General features: G+C 37.1%; 1 protein-coding gene and 1 pseudogene across 1 annotated transcript; one reads left to right on the forward strand and one right to left on the reverse strand.

The window, feature by feature from the left end:
• Positions 1 to 9,448: 9,448 nt before the first annotated feature.
• LOC143641133 (olfactory receptor 10A3-like) lies at positions 9,449 to 10,398 on the reverse strand. The gene is given in 2 exon segments (XM_077108523.1): positions 9,449 to 9,699; positions 9,702 to 10,398. Coding segments are annotated over 2 exon segments (948 nt in total).
• Positions 10,399 to 14,698: 4,300 nt separating this feature from the next.
• LOC143641138 (cilia- and flagella-associated protein 97 pseudogene) lies at positions 14,699 to 16,060 on the forward strand (annotated as a pseudogene).
• The last annotated feature ends 4,600 nt before the right edge of the window (positions 16,061 to 20,660 follow it).

The following is a 20,660-nucleotide window of genomic DNA, read 5'->3' on the forward strand; positions in this document are numbered from 1 at the left end:
GGAATTTATTGGGATATAAAATTTTTAGCCCCAGAGATCCAAGACTCATCCTTGTGACCATGATGATGTAAGGACAAGCCCACTTTTTGGTCATTCTGGAGCTGCAATTTCAAAGTTTCCACTCTCTCCCACTCTTTCTTCTCTTTCCTTTCCCAGTCTCCTCATCAAGCACCATGGATTCATTAATTATTCAACAAGCTCTGATGGATCTACCATTTTCTAGACTCTGAAATATAAGGAATTTGGTGCAGACACAATCTCAACAGAAACCTAAGCACACTACCTAAAATAACCTTGACCCTCATGAGTAAGCTACATAAAATAGAACCCATTATTCCCCCAACTCTCTACTCTACCCCTTACATATTGCTGTGTATTTTTCATTTTTATCAATTGACATTACATATACATTTATACAAATATCATCCCTACAACAGTATAATCCCTGAGGCAAAGATTTGGTTTGCATTTTAGTATCTACACAATGCCTCCAACAATCCCCAGCTCATTACTCACGTTAAATCAATAATTTTAAAGAAATAAATGGAATATATTAGGAAAATTAGACTCTAAAGAATATTCTCAAAAGCAAAGTGAAGCCAGTACAGAACACAATTGGAAAACAAATAGCAAGTAATAACAAGGGCTTTAGACAATTTAAATGAGGGAACGATTACATGTGGATGGGGAACTGGAGAGGACAACCACAGTCACAGGATGCTGTGGGTGGAAGGGGCAGTGGGTGGGAAAAAGACACAGGGCAGGACACGTTCAAGTCAAAGGTCCCTGATGGCAATGGGACTAGAATGGAGCCCACTGTGTCTTCTATGATGTTCTGAAAACTAGGGGATATTCAGCAGGAAGATGAGGAAGCCAGCAGGACAGAGTATCCCAGCGAGCTGACGGTATATGGTGTCTTCAGTGCAGCTCTATAGGGCATGAGCGACAGCAGAAGGCAAATTGCTTTATTCCTGAGTTGGACCATAGTCATATTATCAAAAGTCTGTATAAACCATGACAGTTATTTGTCTTTTAACAGCAAAAACTCTCTTAAAATTAGTAAAATACACTGTGTAGGACCAAATAATCAAAACTCATTTCTAATGGCAAAATACAAATACTAATAATAATCATCATCATAAGCAAAATGTGTACTCAGTTGCAAATATTAGGATTGGATGGGTTCTAAAATGTAAAAATTTAGAGTAGTATTTTAAAACAAAGGAAAAATTTGTAAACTGATCTAAATTATGTTTGGAATAAAATTATATTTAATAACATAGTAAAATATGGGTAACAAAACCTAATTGCACAATTCAATATACTTACTAGAAAGAATTTTAACTGTTACCACACAAAAAAACATAAACCTCTGAGGTTATAGAAATGCCTATTAAGTTTAGCAGATGAATAAAGATTGTGTGGATGTATTGGTATTACACAGTGTATATCATGAATATGTGGAATTTCTATGTGTCGACTACAAACAAAACATAACTAATAAAGAGCAGCAACAAAACTGTGATGTGGTCACAATTGACCACAAATGCTGCTCCCTCTTTTCATTTGCTCATTACTTTATACAAAGTTTTTATGACTGTTGTTATGAGCTGCACTTTTCTTTTGAAACAAACAAAAAAGTAACTGAAGCATCAAACCAGAAAGTCGCCTTCAAATATTTCAGCCATGCCCACTCATTCCTGAACACTGAGACAGAAATATCACCAGCCTTCATTGAGAACTCTCAGTTAAAAAACCACTAACAGACACATGAGCAGAAGCTGCACTGTCTTAGCTATTGACTCTGACTCTGTCACTTGCATGCTACTTTATCTTCACTCTCACCACTGGTCAAAAGGCACCTGTTAATAAGTGCAATTTAGTGATTGAGTGCACTGATTTTTTTTACCTCCCATGACATAGAATCATGCGCCCCAGAGAATCCCTCCAGAGAGAACTTGGAATGCTTCCCACAGACCTTCTCATATTTTGTAGGAGAGCTACAGAGACTTGAACCTGGTCCCTCAAGGAAGAAAGCTCAAGAGAACACACATGGAGTGCCAGTCCTCCATGTGTCCACAGGGATTGAAGGCCTTGTACACATGAGACTCAACACCAATGTGACATCTCCTAGTAGGAGTTTTGTGAAATCAGAGGGTGAATGAATGTTGTAAACAGGGAAAGAAGGGAGGAGTTGGGGGAGGTGTGAGCAAATGTAGGTGGCAGGTGAAGATTCAGCTGGACAGAATGCACAATTTGGGCAATGGTGGGAATTAAGTAAAGGCAACAGGATTGAAGCCTCTGAGATTTAAGTCTGGATGCTCCTGAGCCCTGAACTTTCATATTTTCCAGAAGAAATACAGAGTCACTGACATTTTTGAGAAAAAGTGTCATTACAGTTTATTTCATACATAGAGCTTCTTAACTTAGAGTCAAAAGATCTAGACTTGGAGCACACCACTGAACTTCTCTGCTTCTATTACTTTCTATGTAAAAGAAAAGCATTATTATTAATCCCACAGGGTATATATGAGAATCAGGGACTCTTGGCTCAGCGTAAAGTGAACAGTGAAGGGGACATGATATCAATTGCAGAGTTCTCTAATCAGTATTTTCAGAGAAAATTGACTTTTTAATCAAGCATGAAGCTAGAGCTGGAAAAAAATCTAAGGCCTTGATGCATGGTATGAAAATGTTGATTGGATGCCCACAAATATTTTGTTTGCTAAGACATCTCTGACCATTCTGACATTGCAACAGTAACCAACCTCTTACAGTTAAGAGCAGGAAGACAATAGCATAGTTGTGTCATCAGGTATGCAGAAAATAGAAGGGTACTGCATTCATCTTATCTTCTTTATGCCAGGCCTATAAAAAGGGCTCCATCACAGCTTTGCACAGCTAGGGAAACACTGAGGGGGACTAAAGAACAAAGGAACTACACCCATAAAGACCTGCATGATCTGGTCAGCCTGTACCAAAAAGGACAGGGGGAAGTCATGGAACTGAATACGAGGGTGTGGATGAGGAGGTTGGTAATGCCACAAGATAATGGAGAGTTTATTGACTTGGTCCTACAAGAAAAGACAGGAAATTTGCCAGCCACAAGGCCAAGGGTTAAAACATACTGAGTGGATATAGAGTGTGAAGGTCCTGGCATCCCAGGTTAACATTCAACCATGTAGTAGAGACTCAGTTATTGATTTTAACCAGCCTCTCTCAGCAGCTACTCCCTTGCTGGCATGCTGCCCATAAGAACAAAGTGGTCATAGCAGCAGAGAAGAAGGTTATCCCTTGGCCCAAACTACAGGGTCACCATTTACCAAAACCCCTTCACTTCACTATCTCTTCAAAAATACATCACAGACTATTGAGTAGGCAGTATAGGACTACAACCATACACATACTTAGAACCATGCTAGAATTAATGTGATCTCATTTCACTTTGTAATTTTTTAAACACAAAATTATTCAATTCTGTATGAATGCAAATAACACCAGTGCATAATTTGAATGTTTATATCAATTTTATTATGTAATAAAGACTCAACAAAAATAAATTTGATCTAGTTTAACCATCATAAACCCAAAGAACAGTGAAGATAGTTCATGACTAGAAGCATGAATGATCTATCCCCACATAACAGACACAAATATTCCACACATCCCTTAATGAAGCAGAATATGTATACCTAATCTTAAATAATATCACACAATTAATTTTATTCATATCATGTTTAAAGTAGTCATGATAATCTGAATATTGAAGATTCCATATGAATTAAACCAAGATTATGTTGAGAGTTAATCAGAATTTTCTTCACTAATTTCCCACTAGACATGATTGTTATAGTCTTAACGGTTCAATGTTTTCTTTTTCCTCACAATTGTGATGCACAATAAAATGCAGCCAAGATATTAAGTGCTGAAAAACACATGATCCCCATTTTTCCAATAAACCACTTATGGGGCAATGCAATTTTCCTCCGAATTTAACCCCATAGCATCTTCTTTGAAGAGTAAGTGATGTACAGTAATCAATAAACACACACACAGCTACCACCAAAATGCAAATTGCAACAGCCCAAATAATCATACAAGCCAAATTGGGATGTACAAGTGTATCATTAACAAAAGCTATCAAGTTATGAAAGCTGGAACAACAAATCAAGAAACAGAGAAAGAAATATATATGTATCTTTTTTTTACACAAAAGTTGATGCTCTTCTGAACTCACATGTGTGATTGCTTGTAAATTGAGGAGTCATCTAGAAACTGTGAACAACAACCCAACTTCCAACTCTAAGAGAATTCTCAAGCTGCCCCTCCATCTCAAGCTGCCACATCACCCATCATGGAAAGGTGAACTGGGCTACCTCAGGAATACAAGTTCCTCCCAAGAGGAGTTCAAGAAGTTTGAAAAAATTACTTGGTGAGTATATTACAGGAGGATCAAACATCAGAGGATCTCTAATACCCAGAACTTGCTCTTAACTCTGAGATATGGAAACTCCATGATAAACACATCATATTTCATGTCACAAGAAATGGAATATCTGCTTTACTTGGCCACACCAGTGTCCCAAGAGATACCCTGTATCTTTGCATGTGACTGTCAGACCTTTTTATGGAGACTCCCATGTCCAGAGGGCTGAATCAACACAGGGACACTCGGGAAGGCAGCTGAGGAAACAAACCCTGCCACCCACTAGCCCTCAGCTGTGAAGCACTGGAAGGGCTTCCTCCTGAGGACTGCTCTGTTACCGGTTCTCCTTGATTATTTCTGTGACTATGCCAGACCCTGATCTGCTGCAGTCTCTGGCTGGGCACAAATCATGAGCCTCCACACAGCTTGTAGATTCAAACAGCAATTCTTCATTCCCAATCTCACACCGGCCTTCTACAAACACGTTCTGGGGATATCCACGTTCTCTGCAGAAATCCACCACTCCACTGGGCTTCTGTCTCCCAAAAATACTGTCTGACCCTAAGAACTCAAGAGGAACTCAGGCAGCAGGATACGCCCTATTCTAAACGGGGAACACCCTAATCTCCTATTACCGGGAACACCCTAAACACGATCTGCCCTGGTCCTTGAGCAAGGTCACCTTACATACAATGTAGCTGCAAAATGTCCTATTTCCATGAGTCCTTCCACTAAAGAAACATGGGGGTATGCTGGCAAGGAAATTGTCATACCTATTTGGCTGATGGCTCCCAGCATCTCCCCCCTTCTGATTAATTAAACAACAAGTAATGTGGCTTAAGGACCGTGCCTGGTAGGTTGTCCAGTTCAACATATGGTTCTTACCCGTCATTGGAAAACTGACCTTTAGGCGTCAGCCTCCTGTCTTAGGTTGATACCACTGCAACTGGATCATACCCGTCACTGACTACCGGTCCAGCATACAGCCATACTTGTGGATAGGTCTATGCACCAGTGGGGGGGTGAGGTTCTTTGCCTCACCTCTGTTGGCCCCCAAATTTGGCCTTGGTGCCAGTGGGGGAGTGAGGTTAATGTGGCTTAAGGACCATGCCTGGTAGGTTGTCCAATTCAACATATGGTTCTTACCCTTCATCGGAAAACTGACCTTTAGGCGTCAGCCTCCTCTCTTAGGTTGATACCACTGCAATTGGATCATACCCATCACTGACTACCGGTCCAGCATATGAAGCTAACATCTTGACTCAGTCTGCTCTCTTCTTATTCATGGAGAAAGTATTTGATACGTACAAACTCTCTCTCAGGCACTGTGTTAGGCAGGTGGGACCCAGTGGTGGACAGATTCTTTTAGTCACTGTTATCAGTGACTTCACTGTCTACTTATCAAATGAAACTTCCAGCATTACACAGATCACATTTAAATGCTTGAGAAAGACTCAAGATATAAGTGTCCTACAAGGACCAGAGGGAGTGTTTTGATCTACAAACTGTACATGCTATTTAAAAAGGCACTTATAAATATAGGACTACAAATTCCACATCAAAACTTACGTGCTGTTTCTTTCTTCTACTGTTCTCCTCCATTTCTCACTGTTAAGGATGGGTGGGGACAGGTAAAACTCTAGATGTGAGGAAAGTGGTCTGCAATCAGAATGAATTTTTTTTTTAAAAAAGCAGGTTTTTGTGCCATAAATACTAACTATATACTAATAGTAAATTCAGGCTTACACCTGCACTTTATCCTGCTCGGCTAATGGGGCCTTCACCTTCCCCACCTTCTATCACATGGAAACTACCTCTGTTTATTATCCCAGCAACCATACAAGGTATATTTAGGGAAAAGAAAAGTGTATTCTGCTTCATATAATAAAATTAAGATAAAAGGGTATGGAGTAAGGTCCAGGTTTCAGAGATAACAGGAAATAGGTAGTTGAGAGCAGATCATGGAATACCACCTTCAGCAGATGACATTTTAAGGAGATCTGAAGAAACAGCAAGAATTATCCAGCTGAAACAGCAAAAACAAACATACCAGATAGCTAAAAAGGCATGACTTGACAGCTCCAGGCCAGACAGAGGTGACTCAATTCAAAGCAGAATTGTCATCAGAAAACATAAGCAAGTGTATGAGTGGACACTAAACACCAATGAAAATCTTTAAATGGAGAGTTATTACAGATTTACATTTTAAAGTTCACTTTCTTGTGTATGTCAACTTCAAAACCAGCAGAAAGTGATTTCAAGAACACATCTCAATAACTGGCATGAGATTCAAGTTAATGAAGGTTAGTTAACTAACCTTCAGAATTGGAGGAAAATTCAAGTTAATGTTAAATTAGTTAATGGTTGGTATTAAGAGTAGAAACATAAAATAAGTCCTTCTGTCAAATTTATATAGAAGAAGAGACAAGTAAGCCCATATAGCTTCACTCATTGTATTCCTTTTTTAAAAAACTCATCTGATTCTTGACACAATTGCCGAAAACCTATGTTGAAGAAATGATAAGCCTTTATAAAAAATGGTGCTTGAAAAACAATATCCACATGTAAAAGGTTCAATCTGGATCCCTCTTTCTCACCCTACATAAATCAATTCAAATTGGATCAATGACCTAGGAATAAGACCAGAAGTCACGCAACTGCTAGAAGAGGGCATAGGAGAGACTCTAACCTATAGGTGCAGGCAACAAGGACTCCTAGAGCTCAGGAAGTAATGCCACGATGCAAGAAAAGGAATGACACCAAACTAAAAAGTTACACAACAAAGGAAACAACAGCAGGAAAAGAAACCTTCAGAATGGGAGGAAAAAATCTTTGCCAACTCTCCTGACAAAGGATTAATATCCAGACTATGCAAAGAACTCAAGAGACTCAACACCATTCAAACAAGTAACCAATTCAGTAAGTGGGCAAATGAACCTAACAGACACTCCTCCAGAGAAGAATAAATGGCAATTGTATGAAAAGTGTTCAATATCTTTACACATAAGGGAAATGCAAATCAAAGCTATGCTGAGATTCCATCTCAACAGAAATAACAATGTTTGCAAAGATGTGAGGAAAAGGAACTGTTATCCACTGTTGGTGGGAAAAGTAAATTAGTACAGGCACTATGGAAATCAGTATGGAGGTTCCTCCAAAAACTAAACAGGTAACTACTGTAATATCCAGCTATACCACTTCTTGGTATCTATCCAAAAGAATTACAGACAGCATATTTTAGATACATGCCTTCCCATGTTTATAACAGCACAATTCACAATAGCAAAATTTAGAACCAGGCTAGGTGTCTATCAATAGATAACAGATAAAGAAAATGGGGTATATATACACAATGGAGTTTTTTTTAACCATCAGAAAGGAAGAAATTATCTCCTGACTGAAAGAGATCTTCCTGTTAGCTGTATTTTCCTCAAAGTATTGATTCACTCATAATATAAACATATTAATTCAGTATAGAGTGAAAAAAATGAAAAAAAGAATAAAGATTAAAATAAAATCATGTATTTTTAAGTTGTGCATTGTACTCAGATTTGGGCATTTGAATATTTTATTTCCTCAAAGGCAGTATTTGATCACTCTCTATATATAAACAATGAGGAAACTTTAGGTCACAAAAATACAATGAAAGAATTTGCTAATGTCAATCAAATGCCCTCATGAAAAGAACATTGGATAGCATTCAAATGTGATTCAAACTTGTGTGTATCTTCAGATAAAATTATTTTACTGCAAATCCAATTCATTTTATACCTCCAATTTTCACCTTTGGCAGAAGTACTGATAAACTTAAAAACAGTCTTTTAACAATGGAATAATCTTTTACACCTTTATTACCATTCCTGGAGCAGGAATTAAGAAACACTACTTCAGGGTAAAAGAATAATCTTAGAGAATAGTATGGTGTGTGTGAAAACACATGTGATACAGGTAAACAGGTACCTTACTATTCTCTGAGAATAGAAAAACATCAAAGAATGAAACTTCCACATTTTACACCTGTGAAAATATTACCCCTGAAAAGTTCACACCATAAGTCATATGATGTAAGGGCCATAGAAAATAGTAATAATTCATTAATCATATTATTTTCCCAAAATAAATTGTAAAAAATCATTTATTGTTCACAGATAAATTTGAGGGCAATTTGACCTATGAAGGAAAATTCAAAGTACTCCGAAATAATGATCATAAGTGAAAACAATACTTAATATTGCCACATGAGTATCCAGAAAATATATGCATCATTTTGTAAATATATGTAAAAAACACCAAGAGAAATATAATTTTGGTATATCCCACTGTGAGAAGTGAGTTCATTTGAGCTTCAAAATAGTAATTCATTTTCTGATTCATTGAAAAGATTTTCTATCCAGAAAAAAAATCACACACACTATTGATTGGTCTCTTGAGGCTACAGCTGTTACTGAATCTCAGTGAGCCTTCAGGTCAGTTTGAACTGGTTACAAGAATACAAGGAAGTAACTCTACAATAGCAATTAAAATATATTAAAAAGTGCAGGGCATGTGGCACAGTGATTGAGCACATGCTTAGCATATGCAAGGCCTTCTATAAGATTTCAACCAACACACACACACACACACACACACACACACACACACACACAAAGTGTAAATAACATTCATTCTAACAGAATGACTTTGAGGAAATGACCACATCAAAATAAAAGCATTGATACATAGAAACCTATTGAACTAGATATTTATTGAAGCATCATCTTAATCACATTAGTCTGATAATGACCTGGATGCTAATAATAGGGAAATGCATGACTAGACTGTTGTATCATGTGGTAAGGAAACTTAGTATCCCTTAAAAACAATGACAACACCATATATTAAAAGGGAAGAATCTCCTGATACATTTCAAACTCAAGGAATTCAACACTGTAAACATTAATATCAAGAAATGGAATCTGTTTTCATCATTTATTAAGTTCAAATAGAGTTTTCTTGAGGAATGAGCAAATCTCACATGGCTTCTCAACAAGTCAAACTGTGTAAAACCACCGCTCTCCACCATAATTTCACCAAAGCCCATTTCATCTCATTGTTTCGCAGGCTGTAGATTAGTGGATTCAGCAGGGGTGTGAGCAATGTGTAAACCAATGACAACACTTTCTTTGTTACTGGTGAGTAGCTGGATTTGGGCTGTAAATAAATCATACTGGGTGTGCCATAGAAGAGGGTGACTGATGTGACATGAGAGGCACAGGTGGAAAAGGCCTTTTGCCTCCAGTTGTTGATGGTATCTTCAGGATGGCAAAGAGAATTCCAAGGTAAGACAAGAGTATCAACAAGAAAGGAACCAAAACAATCAAAATGGTGCCTGTGAAGGCATAGATTTCAAACAAGAAGGTATCTGCACATACCAGTTCCAGCACTGCTGGGGTTTCACAAGATATATGATTAATTTCATTGGAGTCACAAAAGGGAAAACTGAATACCCATGTGGTCTGCACAGTAGCCACCATGATCCCTGAGATCCATGAGAACATTACTAATTTCACAAACACCCTTTTGTTCATAATCATGGGGTAGGTCAGAGGATGGCAGATGGCAGTAAAACAGTCATAAGCCATTGCCCCCAGGAGAAAACACTCAGTCCCCCCAAAAAGAAGAATGAAATACATCTGTGCAAAACAACCCACAAAAGAAATTGTAGTTTGGTCCGTGGTCAAGATCACTAGCATTTTAGGCATGATGGCCGCACTGAAACTCACTTCCACCACAGATAAATTCTGCAGGAACAGGTACATGGGGATGTGGAGGGTCTGGTCCAGCAAGATGGCAGCTATGATGATGGCATTTCCCATCAGGGTAACCAAATAAATTACCAAGAAAACACCAAAGATCTGCTCTTGGAGTTTAGGAGAATCAGAGAAGCCCAAGAGGATGAATTCAACCACAGAGCTTTGATTTTGTGTTTTCATTGCAGTACAAAAGCCCTATATTGTTTCTGTAGACATGGTCAAAGAATAAAGTCACAGTCCAGAGGCTAGGAGTAGCAGCCTGCATTCAGCATGGAAATTCTGGCAGAGGATGAAAAGAGGAACCCATGTTCCAAAAAACTTACGTTGGAACACTTGGAGAATGGCAAAATACTAAGATTAACAATATTACTCAATCTGTCAAATATAAAGTAAAAGTGAACAATTCTTAAAAATCTGCTCTTAAAATTCAAAATGCTATCAAGTTTCTATCACAACTTGTATGCTATGTACTTTTAAGGTAAACATACCCTTAAAGTATATAAATATTTTCTAACACAAGTTCTAATCCCATATTACCACAGATATCCTTCTCTTTATTCAATTGTTGTAAATATAACAATGAAGACTTCAGAAAATAAAATGTGATAAAGTAGACAAATAGGAAAAAGCTAATCCAAATTTTTTACAGTAATTCATAAGAGTGAATTTTATGTAAATCTACTTAAATATTCATTGCATCAAGACAAATAGAACTTTGTGTGACATTGATGTTTGACAATATTCCACAGGAATACTCAGGGAGGGTTGTATTTTAAATGCACCTGTCTCAGGTAACACCTCTAGACCATGTAAATTGGTTTTGGGCTTATTAACTTCTTATTAATGTCTGGCCAAATCTATTGGGATTTACTGGGATGTGAAATTTTTAGCCCCAAAGATCCAAGACTCATCCTTGTGACCATTATGATTTAAGGACAAGCCCACTTTTTGGTCATTCTGAGGCTACAATTTCAAAGTTTCCACTCTTTCCCACTCTTTCTCTCTCTTTCCTTCTCCAGTCTCATCAAGCACCTCATGGACTCATTAATTATTCAACAAGCTCTGATGGACCTACCATTTTCTAAACTCTGCAATATAAGCAATTCAGTATAGACCAAATCTCAATAGAAACCTAAGCACACTACCTAAAATAACTATGATCTTCACCACTAAGCTACATAAAATAGTACCCCATTAAGCCCCCAAACTCTCTAGCTCTACAACCCTCACATATTGCCATGTATTTTTCCATTTTTATCAATTGACATTATATACACATTTATACAAATATCATTCCCACAACAGTATAATCCCTGAAGCAAAGCTTTTGTTTGCATTTTAGTATCTACACAATGCCCCCAACAATCCCCAGCTCATTACACATGTTAAAATAATAACTTTAAAGAAATAAATGGAATATATTAGGAAAATTAAACTCTAAAAAATAGTGTCTCAAAGCGAAGCCAGTACAGAGCACAATTGGAAAACAAATAGCAAGTAATAACAAGGGCTTTAGACAATTTAAATAAGAGAAAGATTACATGTGGATGGGGAGCTGGAGAGGACAACCGCAGTCACTGGATGCTGTGGGTGGAAGGGCTGGTAAGTGGGAGGAAAAAAGGCACAGGGCAGGACACACTTGCTCAAGTCAGAGGTCCCTGATGGCAATGGGACTAGATGGAGCCCACTGTGTCTTCTGTGATGTTCTGAAAACCAGGGGATATTCAGCAGGGAGATGAGGAAGCCAGCAGGACAGAGAATCCCAGTGAGCTGACGGTATATGGTGTCTTCAGTGCAGCTCTGTAGGGCATGAGCGACAGCAGAAGGCAAATTGCTTCATTCCTGAGTTGGACCAGAGACATATTATCCAAAGCCTATATAAGCCATGATAATTATATGTTTTTTCAATAGCAAAAACTCTCTTAAAATTAAAAAATATACTGTGTAGGACAAAATAATCAAAACTCAATTCAAATGGCTATAATAATAAATAAATTAAATGTGTACTGAGTTCCACATGTTAGAAACTGGATAGGTTTTAAAATTTACAAATTTGGAGTATTATTTTAAAATAGGAAACATTTATAATGCTGATTAAAAGCATGTTTTGAATAAAATTATGTTTAAAAACCCAGTATGATAACTAGAGTTGACAACAGCTAACTGCACAATTCAAAAACTTGTTGAAGAGGATTTTAAGTGTTCCACACAAAGAAATGATAAACATCTGAGGTTATAGAAATGACAATTGCATTTATCTGATCATTAAGATTGTGTGCATACATTAGAATGGCACAGAATATATCATGAACATGTGCAATTACCATGTGTCAATTAGAAACAAAACCTATACTTCAAGAACAAAACAAAACTATGATACAGTCACAATTGACCACAAATGCTGCTCCCTCTTTTCATTTGCTCATTATTATATCCAAATTCTTCATGATTGTAAATATGAGATGCACTTTTTCTGAACAAAATAAAAAGGAAACTGACAAAACATCAAACTAAAACATCTGATTCAAATATTTCAGTCATGCCTACTGATCCCTGAGCACTGAGGCATGTCTTCAACAGCATCACCAGCTCTTACTGAGAACACTCAATGAAAAAAACCACTAACAGTCACACAAGCAGAAGCCACACTATCTTACCTATGGGCATTGACTGTGATGTTTACATGCTACCTTATCAGCACTCTCACCACTTATTAAAATACACCTGCTTGTAAATGCAATTTAGTGATTGAGTGCACTGATTTTTAACCTCCTATGACATAGAATCATGTGGCCCAGAGAATCCCTCTGGAGAGAACTTTGAATGCTTCCCACAGAACTTCTCATATTTTGTATGAGAGCCACAGAGACATGAACCTGGTCCCTCAGGGAAGAACGCTCAAGAGAACACACATGAAAATATTATCTTACTGAGAAGGAAAATGAAAAACATGGAATGCCAGTTCTCAATGTGTCCATGAGGACTAAAGGCCTTGTACACAGAGGCTCAAATCCAATGTGACATCTCCCAGTAGATTTTTGTGAAATCAGAGCATGAATGAATGTTGTAAACAGGGAAAGAAGGGAGGAGTCAGGGGAGTTGTGAGCAAAGGCAGGTGGCAGATGAAGAATTCAACTGGACAGAATGCACAGTTTGGGCAATGGTGGGAATTAAGTAAAGCAAGAAGATTGAAGCCTCTGAGATTTAAGTCTGGATGCTCCTGAGCCCTGAACTTGCATATTTTCCAGAAGAAATAGAGAGCCACTGATATTTTTGAGAGAAGGCATCATTACAGTTGATTTCATGCATAGAGCTTCTTGACTAGAGTAAAAAGATCTGGACTGGTTGATAGGACTTGGAGCACATCACTGAACTTCTCTGCCTTCTTTACTTTCTATGTAAAGGGAAAACATTGTTATTATTCTCTCAATGTATACATGAGGACCAGGGACTCTGGGCTTGGTATAAAGTGGCTAGGGCATTGAAGAAAACCACATGCTGTGTTTCAGAAGAATACAGGGCTGGATGAACCTACAGACAACGTGCCTGGACCAATGTTCTCCTTTTGTATTTCTCCTCTCTGATTTCTAGGAGAAGCATACCTCTCAAGACTGTTCTCTCCTCCTTGGAGCAATAAGGCTACCAATAACGCTTAGAGATACATTCTCTTTAATCTGTGTCCAGTGAGAAACATAACACTAACCTAAGAGAATGGTTTTCATTTACAGAATCCAATCCAAGGACCCTTCCCAAGTCATTCACTATAGTCATTCTCCAGGAGAAGTGCCCGCTGGGTGTAGTGTGCTTTCCTTATTCACACCCCATACAATCCTACAGGGCCCCCTGATGGACCACCATGTTATATGTCCAGATGCCATTGACTGTATCACAGGTGTACACACTTTGTGTGAAGTCATAGTCATGTAGACAAACAATCATCATGTTTTTGCCTGTAGTTTACATTTCCTTGAAAAGTGTGTGAATAAAATTTCAGACACATGTTGAGATAATAAAAAGTCATAATATTCATATTTATCTCTATTTCAAAGCTATTATATCATTGATACATAGTAGTACAAATATAGAGACCATACCCCAGTATACTCCAAGTCTAAGAAAGTAAATACATAGCAAAGGAATATATATGGGAAGATTAAACTACTATTATATTATTTAATAAATGATAATGAGACTAAACATGGGATAAAAAGAACACATTTTATATCCTTCAGAGTACATTTCATCACAAAATATAAATGGAAACTTTACAAAATCTGACTTCTTTTTTCCAAAAGAAAATCTCAATAAATTTCAAAATCTTATTAATAGAAATAGAATTCCTTGCAATCAAACTGAAAAAGAATAAAAAGAAATAATAAAAACTAGTCTTTCCACACCGCAGCATGCCTGCCACCTTCCCTGCCATTGGGGCTCAGTTTTCCTCCCAAGAGACAGGCAGCCATAAGCACTTGGGAGATATTTTACCATTATGGATTGCTTTAGAGATACATCACAAGGTGACATAGACCATTCTTGCTTTGACAGTGACTTTGAAAAACTAAAGAAATATGAAAGTAAATTACTTTTGACAAGTAAAGTGATAACCCTGAAGAGAGAATAAATAAGGATATAGAAAAGAGAAATTTGAAATTTGGAATACAAAAAAAGAGAGAATATTATCTTACTGACAAGGAAAAAGAAAAAAAAAGCAAAAATTTCTCCAGATGAACACCTTGTAGAGAATAGTATTATGGAAACCATTTCTTCAGAATCCAAAAAACACATTATGTGATGCTGCAATAGGAACTAAAACACACTTGCCCATGCCAAATAGAATTCCAAAAACTGTAAAAGAAGGTGAGGAGAATTACTATACAGATGAACAGGAAAATAGTGATGATGGACACAAACATCATAAGAGGTCCAAGTCAGCTAAACCATCTAATAACTTCAAATACAAACATGAGTAAAAAGAATTTCAAGGTTAGTTCCTCTCCCTCTTTTTCTTTGTCTTTGCCTTTCTCCTCTTGAAGTCCAGACTGTTCAGATGATGTCTCTGATAAATTCTTTATCAACTCCAGATATCAGCCCTGTTCCATCTTTTGAGTTGAATACACCAAATGACCAAAAAGTCAAAGTTCAAAGGCAAGAAAATGGGAGTCAAGAGGCAGATGAAGATGTTGAGGTTTTAAAAAATGATTCAAGGTATTTGAAAGCAGCCAAGAAAGTGAAAGAAAAACATGGGCCTGCTGTTGTCCCAAAGTCATCAGTGTTCAATTGTGATTTAGACCACAATGTCTTACATGTCACAATGAACCTGAATCATCTTTTAAAATCTTTTCTGCAAATAAATAAAAAGGGACCACAAAAACTTCATTGTGATCAACCCTCAGTAGTATCTAAGAAAAACTACTCTTTCACAAGAGAAGAGGTGAGACAGATTGATCAGGAAAATCAGAGACTTTTGAAAGAACTGTCAATGCAGGCTGAAAAATCAGAAAGCAAAAGTACAATCCCCATTGATCATCCCTCTAAGTTATGTTATAGTGCTCTCAATACCAGAAGGAGCAACAAAAATTTGAAAGAGAAAATGTGGCTTTATTGAAAAAACTTGAAACTATGAAGCCAGCAATAGGTATGAAATACTCGAACAGCTAATGGACTACCATTGCAATATGGGATCATCTCCTCCTGAGTTCACCATCCTCCAGAAGACAAAGAATATGCACTTGGCCAATGCAGCCTATTAAGAGAAGTTTCCAGGACATCCAGTGCTAATAGTGGTCTCAGTTGTAAGACTGAGCAATTAGTTTTGGACACACCCAGTGGCCTATTGCTATGACTTAACCCCCAAAGTCTGCACTGCTTAGTTATAAAACATTATTACTTTAAACATCATTCATCTAATTTTTTTCTTTTTCTTATTTAAATTTATTCATTTACTTTAATTTGTTATATATGATAGCAGAGTGCATTTTGATTCATTGTACACATTTGCAGCACAACTTTTCATTTCTCTGGCTGTACATGATGTAGCGTGGCACTCTATGTGCAGTCATACATGTATATAGGGCAATGATGTTCATCCCATTTCACCATCTTTCCTGCTCCCATACCCTTTCCCCTTCCCTCCATATTCATACAATTTTTATTGACATATTTTTGTATATTACTATATTTAACTATGTTAATATCTAAAATACTTTTTTCCAGCAATTTAAACTATATAACAGTGAGTTAATTTATTGTTTTGATTCAATGCAAAATTGTTGTCAAAAAGACAATTTAATGAAAAAACAATGTATACTATGAGTGATTTTATATAAAATGTGTGTGGATTCATTAGAAAAATGGTAGTAATGCATGTTTATTTTCTCAGCATAGAAATTGATTCAGTTGTCCTGTTGATAAAACAGTAATGACAGTATCATTGCATGTTGGACCCAAGCTATTCACCATGCAGTTCTCATTTTATGTTATTTTCTTTTCTTACAAGCTTTAAACCATGAGCTTACCTCTTATTTGATTTTGTTTTCTATTTGCTTTAGAACTTGTATGGTGAGTCACAACCTGATTTATGAGAGTTACACTTTGTTATGAGACATCCTGAAATTTGTTTTTATGGATGGAACTAACTGATTTAGATTTGATGTGCAGATCAGATTGAGAGAAGCTTGTACTGGGACAATCCTTATAATTTCACCAGAAGTACCCAGAACTTCTGTGTAAATGCACTGTTAGATCTTAAAAATTCTATTAGCCATTCCAAATTCTCTCATATTGGGAATATTAGAGAGTTCAATGAAAAAGTTTGTCTTTTGTGTTCTCATACATTCAGGTAAAGTAGTATTAATGATTTTGACAAGGGTGGTGGGCTTTAGATTTACAGTCTACTTCCTTGAGACTAATTTGAATGCAGACCAAATCAGTTGTATCATGAACAAACACAAGGGGTTTTTTGTTTATTTTTATGTTTTGTTTTGGTTTTGATCAGTTAAATAGCAACACCAGTTTGAAGAGTCAATAAAACAGGTTATAAGGTATGTCAGAACAGTGTGTTAAATGATACTGTTATATTTCTTTAAGAGAGAAATAGAGATTTTGAAAAAAAAAATCAGAAATCCTTCAAATGAAGAAAACAATAGACCAAATAAAAAACTCAATAGAAAGCATCACCAACACACTAGATCACTTGGAAGATAGAACATCAGATCATGAAGACAAAGTATACAATCTGGAAAATAAAGTTGACCACACAGTGAAGATGGTAAGAAACCATGATCAGAACATCCAAGAATTATGGTATAACATCAAAAGACCAAATCGAAGAGTTATTGGGAGAGAGGAAGGCACAAAGTATCAAACCAAAGGAATGCACAATCTCTTCAATGATTAATATCAGAAAATTTTCAAAACATGAACAATGAATTGGAAAATCAAGTACAAGAGGCTTATAGAACACCAAAACTACAAAATTACAACAGATCTACACTAAGGCACATTATAATGAAAATTCCTAGCATACAGATAAGTATAGACTCTTTAGGCCACAAAAGAGAGGAATCAGATTACATATTGGGGAAGACCATTTCATATCTCAGCAGATTTTTCAACCCAAACAGACACTACAGAAATACAGAAGAAATTGTTTTGAAAACTTGTACTCCAATAAAATAGAAAATATTGAAGGCATCAACAAATTTCTAGAGTCATATAATTTGCCCAAATTGAATCAGGATGGTATACACAATTTAAACAGATCAATTTCAAGCAATGAAATAGAAGACGCCATCAGAAGCCTACCAACCAAGAAAAGTCCAGGACTGATGAATACACAGCTGAGTTCTACAAGACCTTAAAAGAAGAACTAATACCAATACTCTTCAAATTATTTTGTGAAAATAGGGAGCACTTCCAAACTCATTCTATGAGGCCAATATCACCCTGATTCCAAAACCAGGCAAAGACACATCAGAGAAAGAAAACTTCAGATCAATATCTCTAATAATCATAGATGCAAAAATTCTCAATAAAATTCTGGCAGATAGAATACAAAAACATATCAAAAAATAGTACACCACAATCGAATGGGATTTATCCCAGGGATGCAAGGTTGGTTCAACATATGAAAATCAATAAATAGACTTATTAATAGACTTAAAGATAAGAATCATATGATTCTTTAAATCAGATGATTATCTCAATAGATACAGGGAAAGCCTTCAACAAAATACAGCACCCCTTCATGTTCAAAACACTAGAAAAAATTAGGGAAAACAGGAACACATCTTAACATCATAAAAGCTATCTATGCTAAGGTCCAGGTCAACATCATTCTAAATGGAGAAAAATTGAAAGCATTCCCTCTAAAAACTGGAACAAGACAGGGATGGACTCTTTCAACACTTCTACTTAACATAGTTCTTGAAACATTGTCCAGAGCAATTAGAAAACTGAAATAAATTAAAAGGATACAGATAGGAAAAGAATGATATGATTCTATACCTGGAAGACACAAAAAAAATCCACCATAAAACATCTAGAAATTGTAAATGAATTCAGCAAAGTAGTAGGATATAAAATCAACACATATAAATCAAAGGCATTTATGTACAACTGTGACAAATCGTCAGAAAGAGAAACTAGGAAAACCACCACATTTATAATAGCCTCAGAAAAATAAAATACTTGGGAATCAACTTAATTAAAGATGTGAAAGACCTCTAAAATGAAAACCACAGATTACTGAGGAAAGAAATCAAAGAAGACCTTAGAAAATGGAGAGATCTCCCTTGTTCTTGGATAGACAGAATTAACATTGTTAAAATGACCATACTATCAAAAGCACTATATATATTTAATGCAATTCCAATCAAAATCTCAATGGTATTCCTCATAGAAATAGAAAAAGCAGTCATGAAATTCATCTGGAAAAATAAGAGACCCAATACAGCTAAAGTAATCCTTAGCAAGAAGAGTGAAGCAGGTGGCATCACTATATCAGAGCTTAAACTATACTACAGAGCAATAGTAACAAAAACAGCATGGTATTGTCACCAAAACAGACCTGTAGACCAATGGTATAGAGTAGAGGACACAGAGACAAGCCCACATAATCACAGTTATCTCATATTAGACAAAGGTGCCAAACACATACATTGGATAAAAGATAGCTTCTTCAACAGACAGCGCTAGGAAAATTGGAATCCACATGCAACAAAATGAAATAAAGCCCCTCTCTCTAACCATGCACAGAACTCAACTCAAAGTGGATCAAGGACCTAGGAATTAAACCAGTGACACTGTGCCTATTAGAAGTAAAAGTAGGCCCAAATCTCCATCATGTTGGATTAGGCCCCGACTTCCTTAATAGGACTCCTATAGTGCAAGAATTCAAATCCAGAATCAATAAATGGGATGCATTCAAACTAAAAGCCTTCTTCTCAGAAAAAGAAACAAACAATGAAGTGAATAGAGAGTGAACAGAATGGGAGTAAATTTTTATCGCATACACATCAGATAAAGCACTAATATCTAGGATATATAACAAACTCAACAAAAACCAAAAACAAAAAAACCCAATCAATAAATTGGCAAAGGACCTGAACAGACACTTCTCAGAAAATGATATACAATCAGTTAACAAATGTATGAAAAAAAATGTTCAGTATCTCTAGCAATTAGAGAAATGCAAATCAAAACTAGTCTAAGATTTCATCTCACTCCAGTCAGAATGGCAGCTATCAAGAATACAAACAAGGAGGAAGATGGCTGCGAAGGGAGTGCATCAACTCCGTGTACCATGTCACTGTGAGGGAAAATGACGAGTTAGATCGGCTAAAAGCTATCTTGTTAGGAATTTCCAGCAAAATTGGGGTGCTCCAAAACCTAGTGGAAGGATTTTCATCGCATGAGGATCAGCTTCGGGGGCTCAAACGTGAGCGATCTGTCCGTTCGGAGGGTCACGCTGCTTGTTCGGCAGATCTCCCCGCGGCTGTAGTCTGCGGCACGCACTGGGAAACAACGGGCTGGCAGCGCAGAGATACAGCACTGCTGATTCTGCAGGCTCCTGCCAGCTGTGCATTTGCTGTGCTCGGAGCTGAATTCTGGGTTTGAGACGGGGGAAAGAAACGGTCCAGTTCGGTTCTCCACACCGGTCAGACCACGGAGGTAGCCAGCAGCCACCATCTTGGAGAGCTGACGTCACCATCCTTGTTTTCAACTGATCGCAGCTCTTTCAGCTATAGAACAGGTAATTTCAGGCTGACAATTGTCTGCGTCTCACAGACAAATTGCTCAGACTTAGTGCTAAATAACCCGCGGAAACTGCTTCTTGGATCCTGCTCCTGTCGGAGCATGCACCAAGCCCAGAGAGGCCGAATTCTGGCTCCCGGAACTGCTCTGGTCCAGGGATAAAGAACCCACGGAAACTGCTTCTCGGT

The sequence above is a fragment of the Callospermophilus lateralis genome, chromosome 2 (assembly GCF_048772815.1).
Source record: "Callospermophilus lateralis isolate mCalLat2 chromosome 2, mCalLat2.hap1, whole genome shotgun sequence".
In the NCBI taxonomy this organism is placed as follows: Eukaryota; Metazoa; Chordata; class Mammalia; order Rodentia; family Sciuridae; genus Callospermophilus; species Callospermophilus lateralis.